The sequence below is a fragment of the Colius striatus genome, chromosome 15, assembly GCF_028858725.1.
Source record: "Colius striatus isolate bColStr4 chromosome 15, bColStr4.1.hap1, whole genome shotgun sequence".
NCBI classification, from domain to species: Eukaryota; Metazoa; Chordata; class Aves; order Coliiformes; family Coliidae; genus Colius; species Colius striatus.
The window spans coordinates 10,153,090-10,177,233 of NC_084773.1; the positions used below are offsets into that span (position 1 = coordinate 10,153,090).

General features: G+C 52.6%; 2 protein-coding genes across 6 annotated transcripts; one reads left to right on the top strand and one right to left on the bottom strand.

Moving 5' to 3' along the window:
* Positions 1–219: 219 nt before the first annotated feature.
* On the bottom strand, positions 220–12,040 carry LOC133626821 (uncharacterized). Of its 4 annotated transcripts, XM_062008198.1 has the most exons (7): positions 11,748–12,040; positions 5,699–5,855; positions 5,558–5,609; positions 5,021–5,164; positions 3,387–3,490; positions 2,260–2,686; positions 220–1,865 (listed from the first exon to the last, which is right to left on the bottom strand). In XM_062008198.1, exons 1-6 carry the CDS (start codon positions 11,777–11,779, stop codon positions 2,303–2,305), a joined length of 873 nt encoding a protein of 290 aa, XP_061864182.1. In that variant the 5' UTR covers positions 11,780–12,040; the 3' UTR covers positions 220–1,865; positions 2,260–2,302. The 4 variants fall into 4 exon arrangements, 3 of the variants coding, with proteins under 3 accessions (XP_061864182.1, XP_061864183.1, XP_061864181.1); XR_009819786.1 differs by having other exon boundaries at positions 220–2,686; positions 4,889–5,164; XM_062008199.1 differs by having other exon boundaries at positions 220–2,682.
* Positions 10,675–22,473, top strand: GATA2 (GATA binding protein 2). 2 transcript variants are annotated; one of them, XM_062008194.1, is made up of 6 exons: positions 10,675–10,917; positions 11,370–11,855; positions 12,520–13,119; positions 15,763–15,941; positions 18,913–19,038; positions 19,870–22,473. In XM_062008194.1, the coding sequence occupies exons 2-6, from the start codon at positions 11,627–11,629 to the stop codon at positions 20,167–20,169; spliced, it is 1,434 nt and encodes a 477-aa protein (XP_061864178.1). In that variant the 5' UTR covers positions 10,675–10,917; positions 11,370–11,626; the 3' UTR covers positions 20,170–22,473. The 2 variants fall into 2 exon arrangements, with proteins under 2 accessions (XP_061864178.1, XP_061864180.1); XM_062008196.1 differs by having other exon boundaries at positions 15,796–15,941.
* The last annotated feature ends 1,671 nt before the right edge of the window (positions 22,474–24,144 follow it).

Consider the following 24,144-nt stretch of genomic DNA (forward strand, 5'->3'; position numbering starts at 1 on the left):
TCTGGGGAATAAAACCTCAGAGGAGCCCAGTCTTTTGTGGAAAATGAAAGGGCATATAAAAAAATGAATGTACATGGATTCTAAATATTTCAGGTTGTATGACTTTGTGTTTGACCTTAGCAGAAGATGAACTAATCCTGCAATATAATAGACTTTCATAGAGATATGGAAAATGGCTGCTTTTTTATCTCAGTTGCCATGGGAACCATCAGAGAGAAGGCCTAGCTGAGATGCAATAGAAGGTTATTAAATGTGTGCTTGTGTATATTGGAAAAATACAGCTTTTTGTCATCTTGTGTCACTCATAGGTCTTTAATACGTAATGTTTAGGTTATTAATAAACTAACACAGGTCCATTTTTTACAGGGAACAACTGTGAATACCGCCATAAAAAAATTAGTACAAGTTGAACATTTGCAAAACTCTTGAGCAGGAGCAGGGGTGGGCTGGGGCTGCTGCTTGCCCACAACTTCCCACCAAAGTTTCTCTCCCTTTCCAAGCTCGAGAGGGATGAACTTTGCTGGACAGGCAGAGGTGATTGGGGCACTGGCTGTCCCGTCTCCAACCCAGAATCTTGCAGGGCCCCTGGGCTCAGGATCCAGGGCAGCACTAGAGATACACAGGTGTGTTATGGTAGTGCAAAACAAAGTGTCACCTTGTTTGGTACCTGAGCAGGTCAGGCACTGCCAGGGAAAGGAGGAGTGAGTGAAAGCTGAGGGGATGTCTGCCCTCTGCTCTGAGTTGGAAGATCTGCTGTGAAGTCAGGGGCTGCACAGCTGGGCTTAGGAGGCATTTACTGTTATGTAGATTGTTTGGGGGTCTTGGTCGGGGCCAGGGGAAGGGGAAAAGAGAATAAGAAAACCAAGGGAGAAGAGAGAGATAGAAAGAAAGTAGGAAAGACTGAAATAAAGACAGATAGAAAGAAAGGTAAAAGACAAACAGAAAGACAGAAAAAAAACCCCAGAAAGACAGAAAGGAAGAAAAGAAGAAAGGAAAACCTGCTACTGCCCTGAGCTGGACAGCATTCTCACTGACTCCTGAAGCAAAGAAGCACTCCCTTGCTGTGGGGTTTATTTGTTTTGTTTTCTCCTCAGGATCATCAGTTGCCCCCTAAATTTGGGCTGCTCCAGGTGCTTTCTTCTTCCTGCAGCTGGATGTGGAGGGATCCTCCAGCATCAACAGGGAAGCTGGCCTCAGTACCCAGGGGACCTGAGGCATTGGCTGGGCTGCCAGGATTTGGGAGAGACAAGCTGAGAAGAGCACCAGGAGGTTTTACCAGACTGGTCCAGCTCAGCCCTGAGACTGCCGAGGGCTGGGGCAGGACTAGGGCACAGATGAGACTAAAAGTTTCTGAGAGGTGCATGTTGGGATGCTTCCACGCAGCTGGGGCTCAGCACCCTTGAAGCATTGACAGCTGTGAGTGTGGGCAAATTCAACTGCGTGTGCAGGAGCGAGCAGGAGCAGGTGCCTGGGGTGCTGAGGGTGAATCTCACACCTCTTCCCCTCTCCCTGCAAATCCACCAACGGTGCAAACCTAAATTTCCAAGCTCACCGAGCAGTAGCACCTTGCAAGGTGGGTTACTGTCCCACCCTGCTCTTCCGTGTCGGGGACAGGCAGGGGACACTCATCACTTCGCAGAGCCCACAGCAAAGACCTGCGTGTGCTAAGAGCCTCGGGGGTGTCCCAGGCCCGGCCGGGGGCACCCCGCATGCACAGCAGCTCCGCGGCCGTGCATACTAAGTAAAGCAAGGAACACATAGATTTTGCCTATCTGCCGATCAAACGCGGAGATCTGCTCTGGTAAATGATGCATTAGATGCGGTGGCTGTATTTGTTGTGTGAGTTTTGAAAGGGTTCCGATAATCTGGAAGCGAGAGATAAGGAACACCATTTATTCAGCAGCACTTTGGAACCAATTTTCAACCCTGTTCAACCCCATTCTCCAGCAGCCTCCAGGAGCCCAGGAGATAAGGATTGGGCTATTCATTATCTTCACAAGGAACAAAGATTAGCTAGCAGAGATGAAAAATTACCCCTGGATAGTAATAATAAGGAAGCGAACCTGGAGAGTTGCTGAGCCTATATTCTCCCTGCTGCTGGTGCTGCTTCTTCTCTTTTTAAATTCTCTCCCCCTCTTTTTTTGTTGAATCAATATAGAAAAGGTTGGTTCGTTTTCTTTTTTAAAGGAAAAAAAAAAAGCCACCCCAGCCTTCCCCAGCGTCTCTCATATTTTTCAATACGCAGAATATGGTTGTTACCGTGGAACAGAGCAGAGAACGGTCCCCCCTTCCTCCCAGACTTTCAGATGACATCTTTAGTACGAAAGCTAAAACAGCAGAGGAAAACATCTTTCTCTTCCAGCGGGCAAGAGGGGAAAATCGCAACTCCGCCGGCCCTTCGGTCCCAAATGCCTCTGATGGCGCTTTGGGGGTGGCCGTGGCCGCGGGACAGCCGGGCCGGCACGCAGCAGCAGTGCTGTGGACAGCCCCGTTCCTCCGCCGGTCTGAGGCCCCTCAGCCCCCGGCTCAGACACCCCCGTCTGCCCCGGCTTCGGACAAAAAAATCCACGGGCTTCAAAGCCCTCTTTCCCCCTAGTTTTTCTGCCTGAGCGACGGTCCCTCGGCTCAGAGTCGTTCGGTGCGGGGGCGATCCCAGGGCACGGCTGGCGACGGCGTCTCCCTCTGCCTGGGCACAAGGGAAAACAAGAGGGGGAGATATATATATATGTATATATTTTAATACCGCATTCTTTTGTATTTTTTCTCCCCTGCATAAATCTAGCGATGTATCTCCTCTCAGAGGATGAAGGGTAATACAGGAGTAATTAAAACACTTACTTTGGAAATGGGCTGCGTGGGGCTGATAAGAATTATCTGCCGCATATCAAGGACCCTTTTTCCCCCCGAACCATATCACAAAGACAGACAGAAAATGCCAGCAGAATAAGATTCCCCCTCCCCTTTCTCCTGCTCACATTTTTACCTCCATTATGATGATAATTCCTCTCCCGCGAAACTTTTCTCCTTCCCTTCCTCAAATGTATTTCGTTCCCCCGCTCCCGCAGGGCCCCCTCCGGACGGTCCGGCCTTTGTCTCTCCATTAATATGGTTTTCCCGCAGCCTCGGGCGGGGGTCTCGCCGCGCTCCCCCCGCAGAATCCCGCCGCGTCCCGCTGCGCCTCGGCGCGGCCCCGCGGCCGGCCCCGGCGCCCCATCCAGCCTCCGGCCGCTCGGAGAGGGCATCCCCAAGCCCCGCACACACACACGCACCGGGAGGCAAATCCCCAGCAGGTGAGGACTGCCAAACCGAGGCCGGGGCGTGCAACAATTTCCAAAACCATTCGTTCTGGCTGAATTTCCTATCAGTCTATGAGATATGTATTTTACCGTTTCTTTCCTAGCTATAACAACGACTCGTCGAGTAATATCTGCTTGCGCCTCTTCCAGCTTCTCCACTGCATCTCTTAGGTGCAGGTGCATAGCCTGAAAGACTGAGTTTCGGAAGGGAGAGGGGGGAAGAAGGAACACGAGGTTATACAAAAGCCGGGCTGGCCCAGGCAAAAGAAAAAAAATCCAAAACTCAAAAACCATCACCTTCACTACGGAGAGGAAACCAAATTAATATGAATAGGAATAATTTATACGAATAATTGTTCCTACAAAGCGGGTCCCTCCACCACACCTTCCCGGGACTCCGGTGGAAGAAGCGAGCGGCTGGGGAGAGGCTAGGGCTGCGGCGGAGTCCGCTTTCCCAGCGCCGGGGATGTGAGTGTGTGGTGTTGGTATAATATCAATTCATTTAAAATATGAAAGTCAAGTCGCGTAGACTGTGACAGCAACCGTAACAAAAGGTGCAAGCAACAGACAATGTGATGTGCTTGTACAGATATTGTAATGATGCAAATGAAGTGGAGGGGACGAGCTGCCTTATTATGTACATAAATACACATGGCTCTCTGTGCCATCCTTGCATGCAGGAGAGTGAGAGAGAGAAAGGGGAGGGAAAGAGGGAGAGAGTAAAAGAGGGAGGAGGAAGGGAAGGGGGGAAGGAGGGAAGGGAGGGAGAGAGGAAGAAAAAAAAAAAGAAAAAAAAAAAAGGCTCCGCTGGTAAACTGCTGCCAGTTTTAGGCAGCGCGCACCTCGGCAGCCCCTCGGCCGGGCTGCGTGCACCCACCGCCCGCCGCACAGCCGCCGCTTGCGGCACAGGCCGGCGGCAGAGGCTTCCTGCGGCCGGAGCCCCCTCCCCAGCCGGCAGAGCGGCCTCGCGGAGGAGGAGAAACGGCGCTTTCCGAGCACCGGGCGGCAAACTGAAAGAAAAACCGAGGACGGGCGAAAGGCGAGGTAAGGGGATGCGGCTGCGCGGCTCCGCGCGGCCCCGGGGTTGCCGTACCGGCACGGCCGCTCCGCCGCGCACCGGGATGCGGGTCCCGCCGTTGGAGCGCATCGCTCGGGGCAGTTTCCCCTGGGAACAAGCCTGGCAGGATTTTGTAAAGAACGAAAAAAATGCCCCTGGGACGCCCGGACCTTCCCCCTCTCCCTGGGCCGCCTCCTCCCGCCCGGCCGGGGCCGGGGCTGCCGCTCCCGGAGGCAGCGCGGGGCTCAGCCGGCTGTGCCCCGGCCGGGCTTTCCCCACACCGGCACCCTGAGCCAGCGGTGCTGCCTTTGCGTTTGAAGGTTGTTTATTTTTTTTCCCTTTCCCATTGTCACCCGGGTAATTATTTAAATCTCCATCTTGGAAAGTTGCATTCAGTCAGGGTGGCCAGGCAGACACGTCCCGGAGCCGGCGTGTGCGGAAGCCCCGCGCCCCCTCCCCGCAGCCACATCCTATCTCCTCGCTCCCATTGTTGGCAGATTTGGGCATTAAAAAAAAAGCTAAAAGAAACAAAAACCTGCGAGGGTTTGTTCGAGTCTGGGAAGCCGGCGGGGCCCGGCCCCGCTCCCCCTGCACCTGCCTGCCGGGGAGTCCTCTCGTCCCAGTCCCGTGCGGCAGCTTTACGGGGCTTTGCATGATTTAGAATTACCCAGCCACATCGGGCATGGGCCGCTCCTCTCCGACGGCTTTTTCACCCCCCGCTCCCTTTTTTTTTTTCGGTTTTGTTTTTGTTGTTGCCGTTGTATGTGCAAAGTTCCCTTCTTTATCCTCCTTTTGCTTTGGGGTGCTGAGGCTGGAAGGCAAAGAGAAAACAAAATAAACCCAGAAGGATCCAGGAACGGAGCCTGCCTGGATTTCAAGAGATTTCAATAAGAAAAGCGACTTCACTGAGAGGGGCACGGGGATTGTTCTCCCCTGGACTGTCTTGATTAAACGCAATATTTTTTTTAAGTTGTTTTTTTTTCCCCCCCCGGGAGCCTAAGCCCCGGCCTGGCTGCAGCCCCTGGTTCCAGCGCCTGGTTTCCAGCGCCTGGTTGCAGCCCCGCTGCTGGCAGCCGGGCTGGGAGCGAAGGGGAGCAGCCGCGGGCGGTGCCGGGGCCAGAGCCGCGCGTGAAACGAGCCCCGCTCCCCCTTCCGGGCTCTGTCCCTCCCCGGCCAAGTTTGCCTGCGGAGAAACAAACCAAACCTGCGGGATCGGCCTCTTTCCTCCCTCCTGCAACAGCTGCGCCCGAAATAAGCTTGTAAGGAAAAGAAAAAATAGATAAAATTGAAACGAGCTCCAGCGAACGAAATCTTTCCTGCCAGTGCCTAAAAAATACGTTTTTACCTTTTTCCGTACAAAGCTTTGTGCAACCCCCCTCCGCACGCGTTTTCCTTTGGGAAGTTGCACCAAAGGCGTTTTGGTGAGCAGGCTGGGAGCCACTAGAGGCTTTTCCTCCCCTTTATTTGTAGCCAAGCGAGATGCGCGGGAGGCGGCCGGGAAACTGCGGACAAAGCACAGGTGAAAGCTTGTGCAGAGCTCCCGCGGTGGGGGAAATCACCTGCGGGACGGGGGGAGAGCGAGGCGGCTCGGATGGTATTTACAAAAAAAAAAAAAAAAAGCAGCAAGTATTCTGTGATTTATTCCCCGACTCCGAGGCGGCTTGTTTTGGGGTTTTTTTTTTCCCTTTTTCTTTCTTTCTTTTTTTTTAAATGCAGTTTAAATAGGGTCCTGTGGTTAAGAGGGAACTGTGTCATTTTATAACCCTATTAGCAGCCATTAATACGCGCTAGTAACAGGCCATGGGAGGGCCGGGGGAGAAGAAAAGCAGAGAGGAGACAAGATCGGAGGGAGAAAAAGACCGGAAAAAAAGAGAAAAAGGTAGAAACAAGAACCGTCTTCTCCCCTGAAATAATAATCACCCCCAAGGAAATAAAGCCAGGGTGGGGGGGGCTGCTGATCGCGGCCGGTTCTGGCCCCCGAGAGGGCACGGGGCTCCTACCTGCGGGAGCCACTTACACCGGCCGGTTGTCTGTGTGCCGCGGCCCCGGCGGGGCGGGGGGGTCGGTGCGGGACGCCCGCAGACGGCCGTCCCAGCCCCCTCCCCGCCGCCGGGCAGCCGCCTTCTCCTGCCTGCCCCGGGGCTCGCACATCGCCCGCCGTCAGTACCACGGGGCTCACCGTTTCTCTCCTTTTCCTTTCTTTTCACTGAGTTTTTCCTCCCCTCTCGGCTTGAGGCCGCCGCGGGTTGTACTTCGTGGGGAGTGCATGGGGGGAAGATGTTGCACGGCCATCCCAGGAGGTCTCGACCCCCGGGTCTCCGGGGGCCGGGGGTGCTGCTGGCAGTACTCTGGGAAGGGGATACGTGGAGGAAAGTGCCCTGGGGACTGTGGGTCCCACCCTGCCCAGCCCCGTTTGCTCAGGTACGTTTTATCCCGGCTGCAAGCACCCAGGAGCAAAGGGGGAAAGAAAAACCAAAGTGGAAGAAACGCCACTCCGGGCATGTAAATAAACAGCCCCGACCTGGGGTTTGCTTTCTGCCTTCGCTTCTGCCCGGGCATAGGTGACAACTCCATCACATGGCGCTACTAACTGTTGCTAAAACATGTTGTCGTCTCCCCCCCTCCCTTAACGACATGACATCACCTGTCAATCAAATCAAAATAACCAGTTGTGCTTCCCAGATCTGGGAGAGCTCCCTTATTAAAAAAGGGGAAGGAAAAAAAGCGATGGCAATAACAAAATAAAGTTAAGAAAACGGACCCAGCTGTGTAGGATGTAAAAAACAAAAGGGAAGGTAAAAAGATGGGGCAAAGGCGGCAGATGAGGGTTCGCGAGGAGCGGGGTGAGGGAGCAGGCGCGTCCCGGGCCCGGCAGACCCTCTCCCCAGGGGCTCGGCAGAAAATCGCGGGCAGAGCTGCTCAGCCAGCCGTGTGAAGGGGCTGTGGAGCGCAGCGCGGGCGGCTGATGCTCCTGTCGGGTGGATTAATTCAATTAAAAACTCCGAGCCGTGCCGCTCCGAGCCGGGGCATTTAGTGGCCGAGAACGGAGCGGGCAGCCGGTTTGCCAAAAGCAGGCAGCGGGAACAGGGCACGGAGGGGAAAGAACAACAACAAAAAAGATAATAAAATAAAGTAAAGCCCTGCGAGCCGCTGGCTAGGAAATCTCCCAGCTCAGCTCAGGCACGGGAATTACACTGCCCCCTCAGCAGAAACCGTTCATCCCTGCTGGAGGGGGTCATTTATTTTACAAAGGGTTTTAATGGGGAGGGTGGGAGCTGTGCAAAAAGACAGGGTTGATGACGAGGAGAGGCGAGGCGCCAGCCGCCGTGCGTGCACCCCGGGGCGGGAGGGGAGAGGGCAGCCGGACCCCTGGCCTGGGGGGTGGCGGGGAACCGGCCCGAGGCACCGTGACCGCCGTCGCTGCCCGCTCGCCCCTTTTGTTTTGCTTCGCCTGCCAGTCCCCGGTAACCCGAGCCGGGGGCTTCAGGGAGCCCCGGCCGGGCAGCGCCGGGGTCTGCCTCGCCATAAATCAAGCCGCCTGATTAATCTTTACAATTTGTCTTTTAAAACAAACACGAACGAATTATCAGCTCGTTAAGTGCGATTTTATCACCTGCCTAAAACAAACAGCCCACCCCTTTTCCACCCCCCCCCCCCCAAAAACCAAAATCGCTGCCCCGCGCTGATGGCAGGCGGGCAATAATTAAAACATCCATATCAATTAATAAGGGAGTTGTGAGGGTTTCGCCACCGCCCGGGAGCCGGAGTCGGCGGGTCCCGAGTGATCCCGGCTGCAGCAGGAAGGATCCCCCGGGCACGGTGCGTCCCGGATCCGGCAGCCTCCGGGCTGGGAGGAGAACGATGCCCCGAGAAGACCTACCTGCAAATGCCCACATTTGTTTTATACTCACCATTCTTTGAAAGGAAAAAAAAACAAACCCCTTTTTGGGTGATATTTGAGTGGTTTTGGAGAGCTTTTTTTTGGTGTATGTAGAAAGAAAATCGCTTCGGAAGAAGCGGGATTTTTAGCAAGCTCGTTTGGTCCTCTATCTCCAATTCAACTTTCCTTTTTCTCTATTTGCTTTTTTGCTGTGCTTCCCTCTCCTCTCTGGTACCTCCAGTTTACGGCGCCTGGGCACGCTCCGCCGCGGGCGGGCGGCTCCGCAGCGCGGGGGGTACTTCCCCCCCTCCCCCTTCTCACCCCCAGCCCCGGCTGTCTTCTCACTGAGTCCAGCCCAGTGCTTCTCCCCGGCCCGCCCGGGACCACCAGCCCGTCCCGGGAGAAACCGTCTCCGCCGCCCCTTCCGCGCCCAGTAGCCGACGGCAGAGCTGCTGCCCGGGCCGCCGCGGCTGGCCCCCCCGGCGCAGGAGGGGGCGAGGGGCGCCGCGGTCCCGGCGCCGCCGCGCAGCCCCGAGGGCGGGAGGCCACGGAGGAGAGGGGCAACTCGGGCTTAGGGTGCAGGACGCCGGCAGAAGAAAGGATGGGGAGAGGTGTGGGGGGAGCAAAGCGGCTCTCCTTGCTCGAGCCTCAAGCGCCCTCAGCCCGGGGCTTTCCCATCCCACCAGGCTGCGGCCGTGGGACCTCCCGGGGGCTGCGCTGGGGGGATCCCCTGTTGGGAGATTTGGGATGGAGGGAACAACGGATGGTGGTGGGAGAAGTTTGGTAGGGAGCCCCGGGTCGCTCCGGTCAGACGGGCTCCGCAGCGAGGAAAGGGAGTTTTATTATTACTACCGTCATCATTATTATTATTATTGTTATTATTTAAAAAAAAAAAAAGTTCATTTCCTGGCGAATTTGGCAGTGACGGGTGACGTCAGAGACCCGGCGTCGGAGTGACTGGGGCGGCCGGGCCGGGGGAGGCCGGCTGCGGCTCCCAGCCCCCAGCGCTGCCCGTCATGGGGGTGGCCCTCGAGGCAGCAGCAGCAGCATCCTCGGGGCCGCCCCGCCGCTCCCCCGCCGGCCCCGGCACGGCCCGCCCGGCACCCGCAGGCTCCCGCGCCTCTCGCTCCGGCCGCGCCGTCGGGCTGGAGCCGCGGCCGATGCCAGGCGGGCTGAGGGGCTGCGCTCCGCCGCCCCCGGCCCCGCTTACCGGGTGGTTTCCGGGCCCCGCTGGGAGGTGTAACGGGGTGCGATCCGAGTTTGCTTCCCTTCCCCCCCTCCCCTAGAAAGCAGCGGCTGAGAAATGGGAAGGGAGCCGCGGGGAAAAGGGACCTACAACAGGGCCGCGCTCTGAGAGGGTCGGTGGTGACTTTTCCCACCCCTTTTCCCTATTTTCCAACCCCAAAGCGAACGCGTTTAGCCGTACCTGCGGGGCTGGCAGAGACTCGGCCCCGGCTGCTGCCGAGCTGCGCCTCCGCACAAAACGCCTGTTGATTCGGGCTGCGCCTGTTCTCCCGGCCCGAAGCACACAGATCATTGCAAATACTTATTATTAATAAACTATAGTTTAGAGCTTTTTTTCTTTTAATTAAAAAAAACCAAGGAGAAGGGAAAAGGCCGGGGCTGCGGCGCCGCAGCCTCATCGGGGAGCTGCAGCCGGCACCCAGGAGCCCTGGCCCGGCCCGGCCCGGCTCCCTGGGGCTGGCCGTTTGCTGCTCTAGCCGCTGGTAAGCGGCAGCCCGGAGCCGATGCCAGCGCTGCGGCGGGGAGCCGGGCAGGGTCAGTCCCTGCCCCGCAGCCTGCGCGGCGCGGCCCCGTTGCCCAGGCCCTCCGAGCCCTGCCTGTCCTCGATCTCCGCGTTTACTTGGTTTTAATTTGCTTTCCTTCCCTCTGACAGTTATTTCAAAGTAATGTGATGGGAACGACAACTTTGGGGTCTGTCCCACTCCCGGCTGCGCGTTGCAGTGCCCGATTTAGGGGATTTTAGCGCATTTATCTCCCCGGTGTCGACTTCATCCCTCCCAGGCCCGAGCATCACGGCCGCGCTGCTGGCAGCCGCGGCGACGGAGCCGGCCCCACCGCCGAGCCCTTCCCGCACTTCGTCCTCGCTCGCCCGTCCCGGCTCCCCCTCCCCCCCCATTCCCCGCACACTCCGACGGGACCCCCCTATTTTGCCGTCCCCGCCCCGCAGGGGCGTGCAGAGCCCGGTCGGGGAAAGCCCCCACGGCGCTGCCTGGCGAGGATGCTGCGGGCGGGGGAAGGGGGGCGGAGGAGAGGGGGGGGGTCTGCGCCGCGCTCCCCCCTCCCGGGCCGGCTCCGTTTGGGGCCGGGGGTGCGGCTGGGGGCGGTGTGGGGCGGCGGGATTGGCTGGCCCGGCCGCCGGCCCTGCGCGCCCCGGCCCGTCTGCGGCGCCGCGGCCAGCTGGCGCCAGCGCTCATATAGGATGCGCGGGGATGGGACCGAGCCGGCCAGAGCAGCGGCTTTGCCATCCGAGTAACACCCTCCAGCCAGCCTCCTCTCCTCCTCCCGCGCTCGCTCTGCCTCCCCCCCCCGCTCCCTCCTCGTCTTTTTTTTTTTTTCCCCTGGCCTCCCCCTTCCCCCGACTCCCGTCTGTGCCGCACTCGCATCTCCAGGCAGGCATCCATCGCCACCCGCCCCGCCGAGGCACCAGCCTCCCGCGCCGGGTAAGTGTGGGGCGCGGGGGGGCCGCCGCGCCGCTGCCAGGGCGCACTCGCTGCCTTCCCTGAACACCCTTCTCCTTCTCTCCCCCCCCCATCCCCCCTTTTCCTTTTGTGTCAGCCGGACTTCTGTAGAGCTACGCTATGTTAGATCGCCCGTTCTTCCTTTTTTTTTTACCCCGCTTTTGAAGCCAGCTGGAAAAACTCCTGTTGACGTTTGTAGCGAGAGCAGGGGGGAAAAAAGGAAGCTTTTTTTTCTTTTTTTTGGTAAAGAGTTTGAAATGGGATCTCTGTTTATTTTGTGGGGCAACGAGCAGGGAGGGCGCAAGGCGAGGACTTTAAGGGAAGGGATATTTTTGGGGAGGGGGGAGGGGCTCCGCTTCACCCCCTCCCCACCCGTGTAGTGCCGAGACACGAAGCCGGCCGGGAGCCGCTCACCCGCCCGTCTCTCCCTACAGGTGCTGCCCCGGCGCTTCCCCGGACCTGCCTCCGCCACCCGTCTGGTGACAGAGAGACACACTGACTTCGGGGTGTCCCCCATCCCCTTCCGAGGGCACGCTCCACTTACCCGGCGGTTTTCTTTTTAAGAAAAGCCACCCCATTTCCTACAAGCCGCCGGCAGCGCCAAAAGCCACCCCCCGAGCAGCATCACCCCCCGCCACCGAGCACCGCTCGCTCCAGCTCCGGTGGTGGGTGGGAGGGGAGGCCCGAGGCCATGGAGGTGGCCACGGACCAGCCTCGCTGGATGGCCCACCACGCCGTGCTCAACGGGCAGCACCCCGAGAGCCACCACCCCGGACTGGCCCACAACTACATGGAACCGGCGCAGCTCCTACCTCCGGATGAAGTCGACGTCTTCTTCAACCATCTGGATTCACAGGGCAACCCCTACTACGCCAATTCTGCCCATGCCCGGGCCAGGGTCTCCTACAGCCAGGCACACGGTAAATCCATCGCACTCCCGGCCCCTTCTCCCCCCGGGGCCCTCCCTGCGGGCCGGCGGGTGTCTGGCATGGAGGAGTTTCACTTCGGTGTGTCGGAGACGGGGGGGGGGGGGGGGAAAGGAAGAAATCTAGGAAAACAGGATAGAAAGGGAGGCACGGGTGAATTTTAACCTGAGGGATAATCGAGGACTGGCGGAGGGGAGGGAAAGAAGTGGGGGGAGGTGAGAGAGGAAGGGGAAATAGTGTGTGTACAGGCTAAAACTTCTCAGACACGGCTACTTCCCGGATGCAAAATACAAACCGATTCAAATCGGCGATGGATTTTATTTGGGGGTGTTTTTAGGAGCTGGAGAAAGCACACTGCAGTGGCTCTGAAGAAACAGCAGAAAAGGGGTTTTGCTGCCTGCTCCGGGGTGGGGCGGGAGAACAGGGGGTGCCTCCACTCCTGCCTCCAGTCCTGTGTCCCCCTCCCGCCGCTCTCTCGCCGGGCTGGCAGCTCTCTCCCTCGGAGGGATGGGGCGAAGGGGCCGTTGTGCCTATCCAGCTACTCTTCTGCGGGCTGGGAAACCTCTCCCCATGCCCGGCTCCCCTCTGGCTGCCTGCAGACCAGGGAGCTTCCCAGGGCCGCTCCAGGCTGATCCCAACCGCTCTTGTGTTCCTACAGCCCGCCTGACCGGGAGCCAGATGTGCCGGCCCCACCTGATCCACAGCCCCGGGATCCCTTGGCTGGACAGCAGCAAGGCGGCACTGTCTGCCCATCACCACAACCCCTGGACCGTCAACCCCTTCACCAAGACACCCCTGCACCCCTCGGCGGCCGGAGCGCCCGGGGCCATCTCGGTGTACCCGGGCAGCAGCACGTCCAGCACCGCCTCCGTGTCTTCGCTCACCCCGGCCTCGCACTCCGGCTCCCACCTCTTCGGCTTCCCACCCACCCCTCCCAAGGAAGTGTCCCCAGACCCCAACTCCACCAGCGCTGCCTCCCCTTCCTCCTCCGCCGGGGCTCGGCAGGAGGACAAAGACAGCATCAAGTACCAAGTGTCGCTGTCGGAGGGGATGAAGATGGAGAGCGCCAGCCCGCTCAGAAGCAGCCTCACCAGTATGGGGGCCCAGCCCTCCACACACCACCCCATCCCCACCTACCCCTCCTACGTGCCGGCTGCCCATGACTACAGCAGCAGCCTCTTCCACCCAGGCAGCTTCCTGGGGGGTCCCGCATCCAGCTTTACCCCCAAGCCGCGGAGCAAGGCCAGATCCTGCTCGGGTAAGTGTCACACCCCGTGGGTGACTTGGTTGGCTGTTTAGGGGTGAGGTTGCAGACTGCTGCGAGGCTGAGTGCTTGTGTCAGCCTCTCTTTGGGACAGAGGGGCAGGTGGCTGTTTGGTCCCATTTTCTGGGTGTTCAGACTAGGCGATGGAGCGTGTAGCAGGCTTCAGCGGGTGCTGACACAGCTGGAGCGGCTGCTGAGCCACAGGGCACCGGCCCCTGAGTGCTTGGATGGGGCCAAGGGAGACGGGGATGGGCACAGTGTGAGCTGGCAGATCGAGTTGTAGGACGGAGGATTTTTAACGAGAGAAAAAAAAATGTTTCCCTTGGAGAAAAAGCAGCCCGTGGCTGGCCTCGGGCACCCGAGGGGCTCAGGCCCCAGCCTGCTCTCCCCAGCCGGCAAAGCCCCTGCCTCACTCACACGGAGGGACTTTCTAGTTATAGGTACTTCTCCCTCAGTAATTTCCACGTCCCTTCTTTAACACGAACGGAGGCCTCAGAGCAGGATGAAAGTGAAACTCAGCCGCTGCTGTGCTGCCTTTCACATCGCAGAGGCCCTTACTGCCTGCACAGAGCGAAAGTTCAGATTTAGTTTACATACCAGTGCGAAAGACTAAGGTGTCCAGCCATTGCCAACTTGTTCCAGCCTAACTTAAACTAGAAAAAATCCTTGTTTTTCCCCCTGAACCAGATCTATCTCTGCTTTCCCCCTGACTGACTGCAGAGCTTTCCTGTGTTCACAACCCTTCCTTCCATTTCTTCCTTTAAGTGCAGCCCTAAATGAGCAAATGAGGTGATGGGTGAAGTTTTGATCCCACTTGGAAATCACAGTAGTTGTACAGCTAGACAGAGGAATTAAAGCAATTGGTTTAATTCGGCTAACCTTCCAGGTTTAACATTCTCAGCAGTGGAAGGAGGCAGACTACGATGTCTTGGGATTGAATTTAGATAGCCCTTGAAAAATCCATGGCCACATATGTGCTTGTGTGCCTAGTTTTGAAGATCATTGCACATACATGCTTAATGAATGCTCTTGTGGGTATTTATTTTTAAAGTAGACAATAATTTAGCAGTGGGATCTCTTATGAGCTTTGCAACAAAAATACCAGCTATTTCACAAGCTCATCAGCTCAGTTTCAAATAGCTCCTCTGAGGGGAAAAAGACACCCTCTCTCTTCCATTAGTTAAATGCAGTTGCTACCACATATATATACTTTTTTTTAGCAGTGCAGAGAGTGGAAAGTAAAGCAATTTGTAGCCCCAGCCTTCCATGTTTGGAAACAGATTCAAGACCCAGGTCTCTGAAAATAAAGGGATCTGGAGGAGCTTTCTTTTAATTTTTGCCCCATATTTGCCGATCATCTCGTTAGCTGGGGAGAGTAAGGAGTGCTTTGCTTGTGTTTTGTTTTGCGGGTGTGTTTTTGCTCTGTAAGGGAGCCCCCTGTGCAAGGAACTGGGGAAAGTTCGTGACCACGCAGTGTTTTTGTAGGAAAACTAAGACTCACGACACCACGACTCCTGCAGCTTCCTGCCCTAGGAGGGACAAAAGCTACACATGCAGCGCCGCAGAGCTCCCTTCATTTTTCACTCTAGACTGTGTTGTTTAAAAGCCACCCACTCCCTAGATTAAAGGAGACACAAGCCCCGCTGAACTCACCATGGCCTGCCTCAGTTAATAGCAAAAAGAATTTCCTCTCCAGTTAAATACTGTAGGATTTGCATAAACTACATTAAGAGAGATTTCTATATTAAGCAGACCTGCCCTCGAACCATCAGAGGCAAATGAACTTTTAGCAGAGGGCTTTCTGAGGCAGAAAACAGACACGCAGGAGTTACATGCTGGGTTTTAATAGAGCCATCTACAATGCCGTCTTTCCCACGTTGTGCTGCTAAAACTAATAATGAGGCAGTAATAAGGAAGCTCCCTACCAAATCCAAACTGCATTGTTGAAAAATCAGAGAAACGGAAAGAAACCCCTTCAAAGGCTGTTTTTAACAGTAATTTCCAGAGCGCTTGCTGAAACTGAACTTTCTCAAAGATCAGCATTAACGGCGTTTTGCTGCTTTTAGAACAAAAATCACAGCTGAGCCATTGGCATTCTGTATCCATTCCCAGTCTGCTCAGCTTTACTCCCTCATCCCGTAGCATTCGCAACAGAAAAGAAAGCAAGCACAGAAGGGTGGGGGGAGGTCTTTTTGCTTGGATTTAATTGTAGAAAACCTCCTCCTCTGCCTCGCTCTTTACCACGCTGTGTGTTTGCAGGTGTGTGTGTGTTTGTGTACACGTGTAGGTGTGTATCTGTGGCGGGGGGAACACGGCATCTAAGGCTCGGTGTGCAATAGATAAGGGAGGAGAGCGGTGCCCAGCGCAGATTAAGGGAGTTCTCGTTACCGAAACGATAACTTCCATCTGACACAATGAGAGTGTCACTCTTTCTCACCTTGCCGAGAGAGCTGCCTGTTTCTGATCTTGACATAAAATGCTCGCCGGGCTCTGGACGTTCTCGAAACGCTGAGCTCCCTGCTGCATGTGCTGTAGATGTCACTGCTGTCTGATTGTGCTCGAACTAACACACTGTTTTGACTTCTGGAAAATGCCTAAAGGACAATGCAAAAAGCTTTTGTGAATTTGTTTTTAAAGAAAGAAATCCGGTTTCTTCGTGTTTCCATTTAGAAGGCAGAGAGTGTGTGAACTGTGGAGCAACTGCTACCCCTCTCTGGAGAAGAGACGGCACCGGGCATTACCTGTGTAACGCCTGCGGGCTCTACCACAAAATGAACGGTCAAAACCGACCTCTCATTAAACCTAAACGAAGGCTGGTAGGTGTCTCTGTTTCTCCTGGGTTTGGGGGTAAACTAGGCAAAGGGACCACACGCAGGCACGAGCCAAACGAGTCTCCTCCCTGCTCGAAGCCGAGCTGTACTGTACATGGGAGTCAGTCACGCTGAGGTCACTGCCCTGCCTTGGGGCAGATCTCCCCCCTCCGCCCAGCCTGGGCACCTCGGGTGCAGCCCACCGCAGGGCACCGAGCCGGCACCGCCGCCAAACGTGCCTCCCTCTGTCCCCAGCTCTGTCCCCAGCTCCCGCCGCTCCCGAGGCGTGCGGGATATCGTGTATCCGGCTCCCCCTTTATCCTCGGATGACAGCTTTTAATTTAATTCCTCGTTTGTTTGGCCCCTTGGGACGCTTTGGGCTCGGGCTGGGAGTGAAAGGGTTATGCATGCCAATGTCCCCCACCGGGTACTGAAAAAAAAAAGAAAAGTTCCAGCTCCAAAAAGCCAAACAAATGGGATGAGTCAAAGCTACTGCTCCCTACTTCATAATTATTTGTTTAAAAGCCATGAAGTAATTTTCACTCTTATATTCTCTGGCAATATTAAGATTGGTTGCCTCCCCAGACAATCCCCTACTGTTTTTAAAAAAAACCCCGATTATTTTTCCATGGAGTCACCTATACTTTGTATTTTCATTTGAGTGATTTAAAAAAAATGTCCTTTCTAAGCTCCTGGTAGTAGTTTCCTATCCGGATATCTGTACGTTGAAGATAAGGAAACTTTGTGTATCTGTTTCCTGACTCGAAAAGCTTTAGAGAGTTTCTATAGGCGAGCCTTGCCAGTCATGCTTGCTGTTTTGAAATTTCTAATACACTCTACTCCACAAATAAAGCGTAAAATGCTAAGAATAATAAATACTATTTTTTGGGGGGAGCTTTGTGATTTATGGTGCCTAAGTCTCTCAGCTATTCGTGGGCACGTTTCAGTGAGGTTTGGAGAGATGAAAATTGGCGTTGCCGCTCTTAAAGCTGGGATGGGATACAGAAGATTGCTGTCCCGAGTCAGAATTCCAACTATGCAAGCTTCTTAATGACTCGCCTTCTAAAGTGACTGACATCTAGAAAAATGTTAAGACAACAGTGTAACATTATCGTCTCTCAGGCTCAAGTGCTTTCTAGTCTGAATGGAACAGGCCATAGAGTTAAGCAGCATAGTTAAGTATCAGTAAGCCATCTCAAATATGCAAACACGGGTCTCCACCTTCCCCTATATCGGGAGACTGTTATGCTTAGCTCACTGCGAGGGGTTTAAGGGGGCACTAGAGAGGTTTTCTTGTCCCATAGTTGTTTAAACATTTTGTTTGAATTGATTTACAGCTTTGTTTATTGCCCCTTTTTCCACTGGAGTTTGCTTGTTTGCAAGGGGAGAGAGAGATGGCCATCTTTGGGAGTTTGTTCATCTGCCATGCAAGAGCAAAGTGATCGTATTAATAATGGCAGTGTTTGGACGTCTGGCATTAATTGTGTTTGGGTTGCATGAGTGTACTTGCAGTAGGGGGTACCCCCTCTTTCTGCCTTTGGCCTGTTCTCACAAGTGAGTAAGGGATTAAAATAAATGAGTCTCTGAGGACCTGGTTCTTGCCTTAAGCTGCTGAGCCGTCCAAAGTTACAGAGGGCCACGGTGTAAATGGGGAGCAAGTAAGAAGGGAACCCTGTGCTCCTCTTTGGCGAGCTGGGCCAGTCAGTGCTTTGAGCGGGGAAACACACCGAGTTCATCTCTGGGAAACCCACTCCTCCAGGGCTCAGGTCATGGAGCGCCCCTGCACTTTGATGGCAGCTTTGCTGCTGCTTCACCCTATGGCTCTTGGCAGCTGATGGCAAAAGTCTCCAGGGAGAAAGGCCCTGGGGAAATTACTGCGATTGATACGCATTAGAAAGTCAACTCAGCTAATTTAAGTAAAGAAAGTAGTGAGTCCTCAGCGTTAACCCAATTGCACAAACGGACTGTATTGTGGCTGCTTCCAGGGGCAGGGATGAAGCTTTCTAAGACAAAAATATTTCCCAAAATATAGGGTGCAATTAGTCAGTCCATAACACTCGGTACCATACCAGGCGAGCACAAAGAACCTATTATTGTGGGGGGTGCCAGATAAGGGCCCATCCAGAAATTACTGGCTGCCTGCTGTTCCACTTTTCCTGTTCTTGTTTTGGGAGGTGGGTGAATGTTTGGGCATTTTTCTTTCCCCCCACCTTGGTTTCAGCAGAACAATAGTTTTAGGAAAGGGTGGTGGATTTTTTGGTTGAGTTGTTTTGGGTTTAGTTTTTTTCTCTTTTGAGACAGTTGTGTGAGGGCTTGTCAGCCAAGGAGCTGAGTAGGGTCAGTGGAATCATTGCTTCAAGGCATGAAATTTGGTTTGCTACATATTTAAAGAAAGTTGGAGCCAGTTTTGTTTTCTCCCTTTCACTTGTAAATGGAAACTGAATTTTCAGTGACTGGGCTCTGATAAATACTGCACCCAGTTAAGTAATATGGTTGGTTTTCTTTTGTGTCCACCTCTAAAGTGACAGAGTAGGAGTAAAAATCACGTTCCTTAAGACCATTCTCTCCTTTCAAACCCAGTCCCATCATTGGCACAAACTAAATGGGTCATTTACGAAAATAAACAAATGTGTTCTCATGATGCATTCTCAAACGTATAAAGGGAAGCCCTGAACAAATCAGATGATGTTTCCCCCTCCAAAATGTTTGTGGAGTTAGAGATGCCCTGTTTCTTTCCTTACTTCCCCTGCACATGCAGTGCCACCATGCTCAGAGCTGCAGTCTGCCCAGGGAAATACTTGAATTTAAACAAAAATCTAATGGCCACGAACCCGTAACACTGCCAGGAGCTTTCCTTCAGCCCTGACGCTCTTAATAACTGCTTCTCCCCAACCTACGGATTGAGCCCAACTTGACCTTTCTCATGATCTCCCTCCTCCTGCTGATCCGTTTGTAATTTTCCTTTTCTTTTGGGCAGTCAGCGGCCCGGAGAGCAGGGACTTGTTGTGCCAACTGTCAGACAACCACCACGACCTTATGGCGACGCAATGCAAACGGGGACCCGGTTTGTAATGCCTGCGGACTCTACTATAAATTGCACAATGTGAGTATTTACTCATCTCATGTGTCACTGCTTGCCTGGCTGGGATTGATGTCTTAACTGCATGGTGTACACTGGGCTTTTATTGGTTTCAGGGTTTTGGTTGTTGTTTTATTCCTTCCCCCTGTCTCTGAGGTTCCCCTGGGAAGTGACAGCCATTCTTTGTCAGCATAGTGATGCTAAGTTCAGTGACATTACAATGTATTAGCTTGGCTTCTAACGCTGGGGCAAATCAGGAAAAAAAAGAGCTACCACACTTGCTGTTAACTAAGTGTGTTTTGTGTTTCCCTCCAGAAACACAGAGGCCATTTGGACTGGGCTCTGTGCAAACATTAATCCTGATGGAGTATCTTCATTTTGACTTTCAACAAATATATATATATATATATGGCTTTGTTTTATTTTATAAAAACCCCACAAATTAATTCTAATCAGGAATCACTCGACTTGCTGGAATTATTTAAAGTGTAAGCAACAGAGGTTAGCAGTACAAGATTGCTCATGTCTCGGGACCGAATGTTAGGTCAATGTGTGCCTCCCAGTTTGATCCCTTCTATTAGGAAATGGATGAGGACTGAGGGTGAGCCTGCGGGAAAGAGAGTCATCAGCTGCCAAATCCAGTTCAATTTGTTTTTCATGTCTAGGGGGTTTTTGTGTGTGTGGTTTTATTAAACAAATCAATATAAACAAGTTCTGCAGAGAGAAGTACCATTTTTTTTTGGCCAGAGAAAGGTCTCCATTCAGGAAAAACACATGGGGGCTGTCCAAATATTTTCATTTTTGCACAATAAGGTCATTTTGTCTGCATGAGCCTGATTTTCTCATTTCTTGCAGGTGAACAGGCCTCTGACCATGAAGAAGGAAGGGATTCAGACCCGGAATAGGAAAATGTCCAACAAATCAAAGAAAAGCAAGAAAGGCTCCGAGTGTTTTGAGGAACTGTCCAAGTGCATGCAGGAGAAATCGTCTCCCTTCAGCGCTGCTGCCCTCGCTAGTCACATGGCACCTATGGGGCACTTGCCACCTTTCAGCCACTCTGGACACATCCTACCAACACCTACCCCCATCCACCCATCTTCCAGCATCTCATTTGGACATCCACACCCATCCAGCATGGTTACAGCCATGGGATAAAACCCAGTGACCAAGAGACCCACCCAGAGATTAAGAACACAGGGCTTTGCCTAAGATGACACCAAGTAAGAAAATGTTCTGCCAAGAGGAGAATGTAGGGATGGCAAAAGAGGATCTTTGCTCCCAAGTGGACTAAAACCTTGCAAATGATGGGTCTTCTGCAGAAACGTCTAGTGGTGCCTGTAATGCACTTTGCCCCCTCAGGTATAAGGAAAAAGAACTTACCTGTTTGATACTTCATTGTCCAGCAGGAAGCAAAAGGTGGCAGAAGCTGAAGGAAAAGGCTTGGAACTGGCTTTCCTTTCTCTCTTTGTTATTACTGTGAATATTGTAAAGAGATATAAGCAGCCTCCCAGGATGGAACGGGCTCACTGGAAGCCAGACATGCTGGATTTCTATCGTGGACTTTGTTTGGGATGGGGAGGGAGGGGGAAAAGGAAAAAAGAAAATAACATCTTTATAAAACAGTAATTTTGAAAATGAAATCTGACACAAAGTCATATTTATTTTGCTCTTGTTTTTCCACAAAAGCCTCAACCCCTCCGATTGCATGTTTTTGTGCTGTAAGAAAACCTGCCTTCAAAACCAGGGGGAGAGTGGGGAATATACTCAGCAGCCCCCTTGGATTTGCTCCATCTATCTTCCATACCAAAAGAGCTAGGAAGGAGGACGAGATTGGAGCGGGGTGGGGGAGAGGAAGACACACAAAGCAAAACATGTAGCCATAACATGGGATTTTAACGTGCCCAAGATGGGTGATTATTTTGCCACAGTTTCTTCATTCTTTTCCCTAACATAAAAGATTTGTTTTTTAAAAGACAGCCCCCATTCCCACCTACCTTGTTATTCCTCAAAACAGGCAGCTCGATCAGACAAACTGTTGGAGGAAGAAACTCTCGGGAAGGCAATCCTGCACTAGCCCAGGGGTGAGCTACGGGCAGTTACCGTGTCGCAGCTGACTTCTATCGCAGCAAAACCCATCGCAGGGCATAAGAACATCCAACTTGTAGACTTTAGAGGTTGAAGCATTTTGTTCTGTTGTGTTGGCAGCTGTTGCTTAAAAATGCAGATTAGCTGCCTGGGTAAACTTGGGGCAGTGTGGCCACCACCACAATCCCCACGCAGGCAGTGTGTGCTGTCTCGGGCAGCCGGGCCTCGGTGGGCTTCACAGGGAGGAAGGGCAGAAATGAGGTTGAGATCACTGCAGAGGGGAAAGAGAGAGACAATCACTTCTGAGCTTCACACATCCATCAAACCCCAGTGCCAGCTGATGAGAGGAGGGAAAGCATCGTTGGTTGGAGGGGGAACGGCCGTTTCCCGCAGCGTGTTTTGTATGAAAAACAAACAAACAAAATGAAAAAAAAACTGCAAAAAAAAGAGAAAAAAAAAGCCAATCTCCCATTATGAAACCATATTGTACGTAAATGAGCGAAAACAAAGCTATTGCCAATGTGAAGTGTATTCTATTGATTGTTATGATCCGATGCCTCTCGTGAACACAAGCTCCAGTATAACATACAGTGTACATATTTAGCTATACTTCTGATGGAAATGCCCCCATGAGCAGAGGGGTTTGATAATGTAAACCACGTAAGCTTAACTCTGTGACAAGCTTGTTATTTTTTAAAATTTTTAACTTTTGTTGTTGGGGGTTTATTTTTTGGTTTTTTTTTTGTTTGTTTGGATCAAGCCAATTGTATCTTTACTGCAAAAGTCCTGCTTAAAAGAAAAACCACAATGAAACAAAAACGGATGGACGTTAATTGCTTTGTTTTTTAACGTGGAATTCAAATGTTTGATAATGAATTAAGAACGAAGCAGCCACCAAAAAAAAAAATCTTGCTTTCCTCCTTTTTTTTCTGGTCTGCATAGGCATGTAGGTGCACTTTGTAAAGAAGTGGAAGTAAAACGGGAAGCTAAATTGGTTGGGAGAAATCATAAGGATTTTTAATCTCCTGAGGTAAAAAATTGGGTCCTTTTTCGCTTTTTACCTTTTACGATGGTACAGTTGTACATTAGTTGTACCCAACTCAAATTTCTGTGGGATTTGGGCAGGGGAGCGGGGAAGGGACGTGGGTGGAAGACAGGGATTACTGATACAGTTGACAAAGTGCAATATATTGTCAGTCACTGCAGCATAGACAACGGCAGTCGAGATTTAAATTATTTTGTACTTGTATCAGCATAAAAAAAATCTTCAGTATTTTCTGTTTTTATTTTTATTTTGCTTATTTTTTGATTAGTGAACTAAGTTATTGTTAATTATGTACAACATGTTTATATATTGTCTGTAAAAAGTGTATGCTTTCCTCATATTCCTTCAAGGTGAATATTGCTAAGAATAATAAAATACCCTTTTTTTTTTTGTGAAAGTGCCTGTGCCTAGCTTCGTGTCATAAAGGCTGCTTTGAGTTGGGAGAGAGGAGAAATTACCGTCGGCATTGTTGCCAGTAGAATTATTGGCTTCAAGGTTACACAGAACGGCCTGTTGATATTTTGAAAACCTAGCAGGGTAGGAGAACAAAACCCCAACAAGGTGAATGATTTAGTATAAAAAAGCACAGGTACAAAAGCTCATTCTGGGGTGTTGTTTTGGGGAGATGAGGTCACGCCGTGAAGCGCACTGACGTTTCTAAATCAGTTTAAAATCTCCAGGCAGCAGCCACGGTGCAGATGATGAACTGCAGGTTCAGGAGGTATTTTGGGGTTTGGTTGTTTTTTTGGGTTTTTTAAGGTGCTTGGAGAAATCTTTTTCAATGAAAACCAAGTTTTAAAAGCGCTGTAGATGCAGAAAAGCAGGCAGCTGCCTATTGGGCTTCAAGGCAGGGCCTGTATTAGGCGGGACACAGTTCTCCGTAGGTTCTTGCACTGCTGTAACGGGCAACACCGTCAACCTGGAAACCTGCTTCTTGCCACTTGGCATCGTCTGTGCTGTGAAGGGAGCAAGGGGGGAACGGCCAGCCCAGAGCTGCTCAGCACAGTCCTGGAAACAAAGGGTGCTGCCATGGGTGCAGGGGGAGAGGATGGGGAAGAGGGCTTACCTGGCAGCGCTCCCATGGCCAAAACTTTGTGGCTGCTTTTGTCAAACGGTGGAGTCTGACCTGCATAAGGAACAACTTGGGGCCTTAGAAAGTGAAGTCTTGCAAAGTCCTCCCTCTGTGTGTGTAGGGGTGGGTACTGCTGCTACTAAAACAGTATTTTCAAGAAAACTGCTAATGAACTTTGGGTTTCCTCCTTTGACTCCCCACGAGTTGCACCTCACTTCTGTGGAAACCAACTTGGGGATAGCTCCTTACTCATTAAGCAAAAATAACCCCAAACGAGTTCCTTTTTCCATCCCTTTCTCTCAGTGGTTCTCTCTCACTATGCAGCCTCTTCCCCAGCCCTGTTTGCAGGCCCTGCTTGGCAAGAAGGCGTCGCAGCCGCTCTACGTGTGCTGAAGGAAGCACACGCCACTGGGATGAGGCCTTCCCGCATCGTTTCAGACGAGTTAATCATCTCTCTAACTTGTTTAGCCAGGCTTAGAGCAAACACCCATTAAACAAAAAAAAAAAAAGGGCAAGCAGTTTATGGCATACCATGCAAGCTTCACTTAAGAAGAAACATGTTCCTTTTCAGACAGGTTTAAAATGGAGTTAGAACTAAACTCGGCAACTCTGCCTCCATATTTGAACAGCTGAGGCAAGGAGAGAACAGGAGAACCAATAACGTCTCTTTAAATTAGTATGGAATAATCAAGCTATTGGCTTTGGTTGTACCTCACACAGCTGATGAGGCTTTGCTGAGGGCTTTCCTTGGTGGTGCCTCTCTGCAGACATTTTGCTGGGTGGGTCTGATCCACTGGCGGAGTCAGGGCCACAATCCATCAGCTGTCAGGAGGGGTCCTGCAGCCCCAGTGCCCGCAGGAGCCTCTTCTGAGCGGGGTCTTCGGCGCTTCCTGCAACATAGATAACAAATAATCTAGTGTTTGTCAGG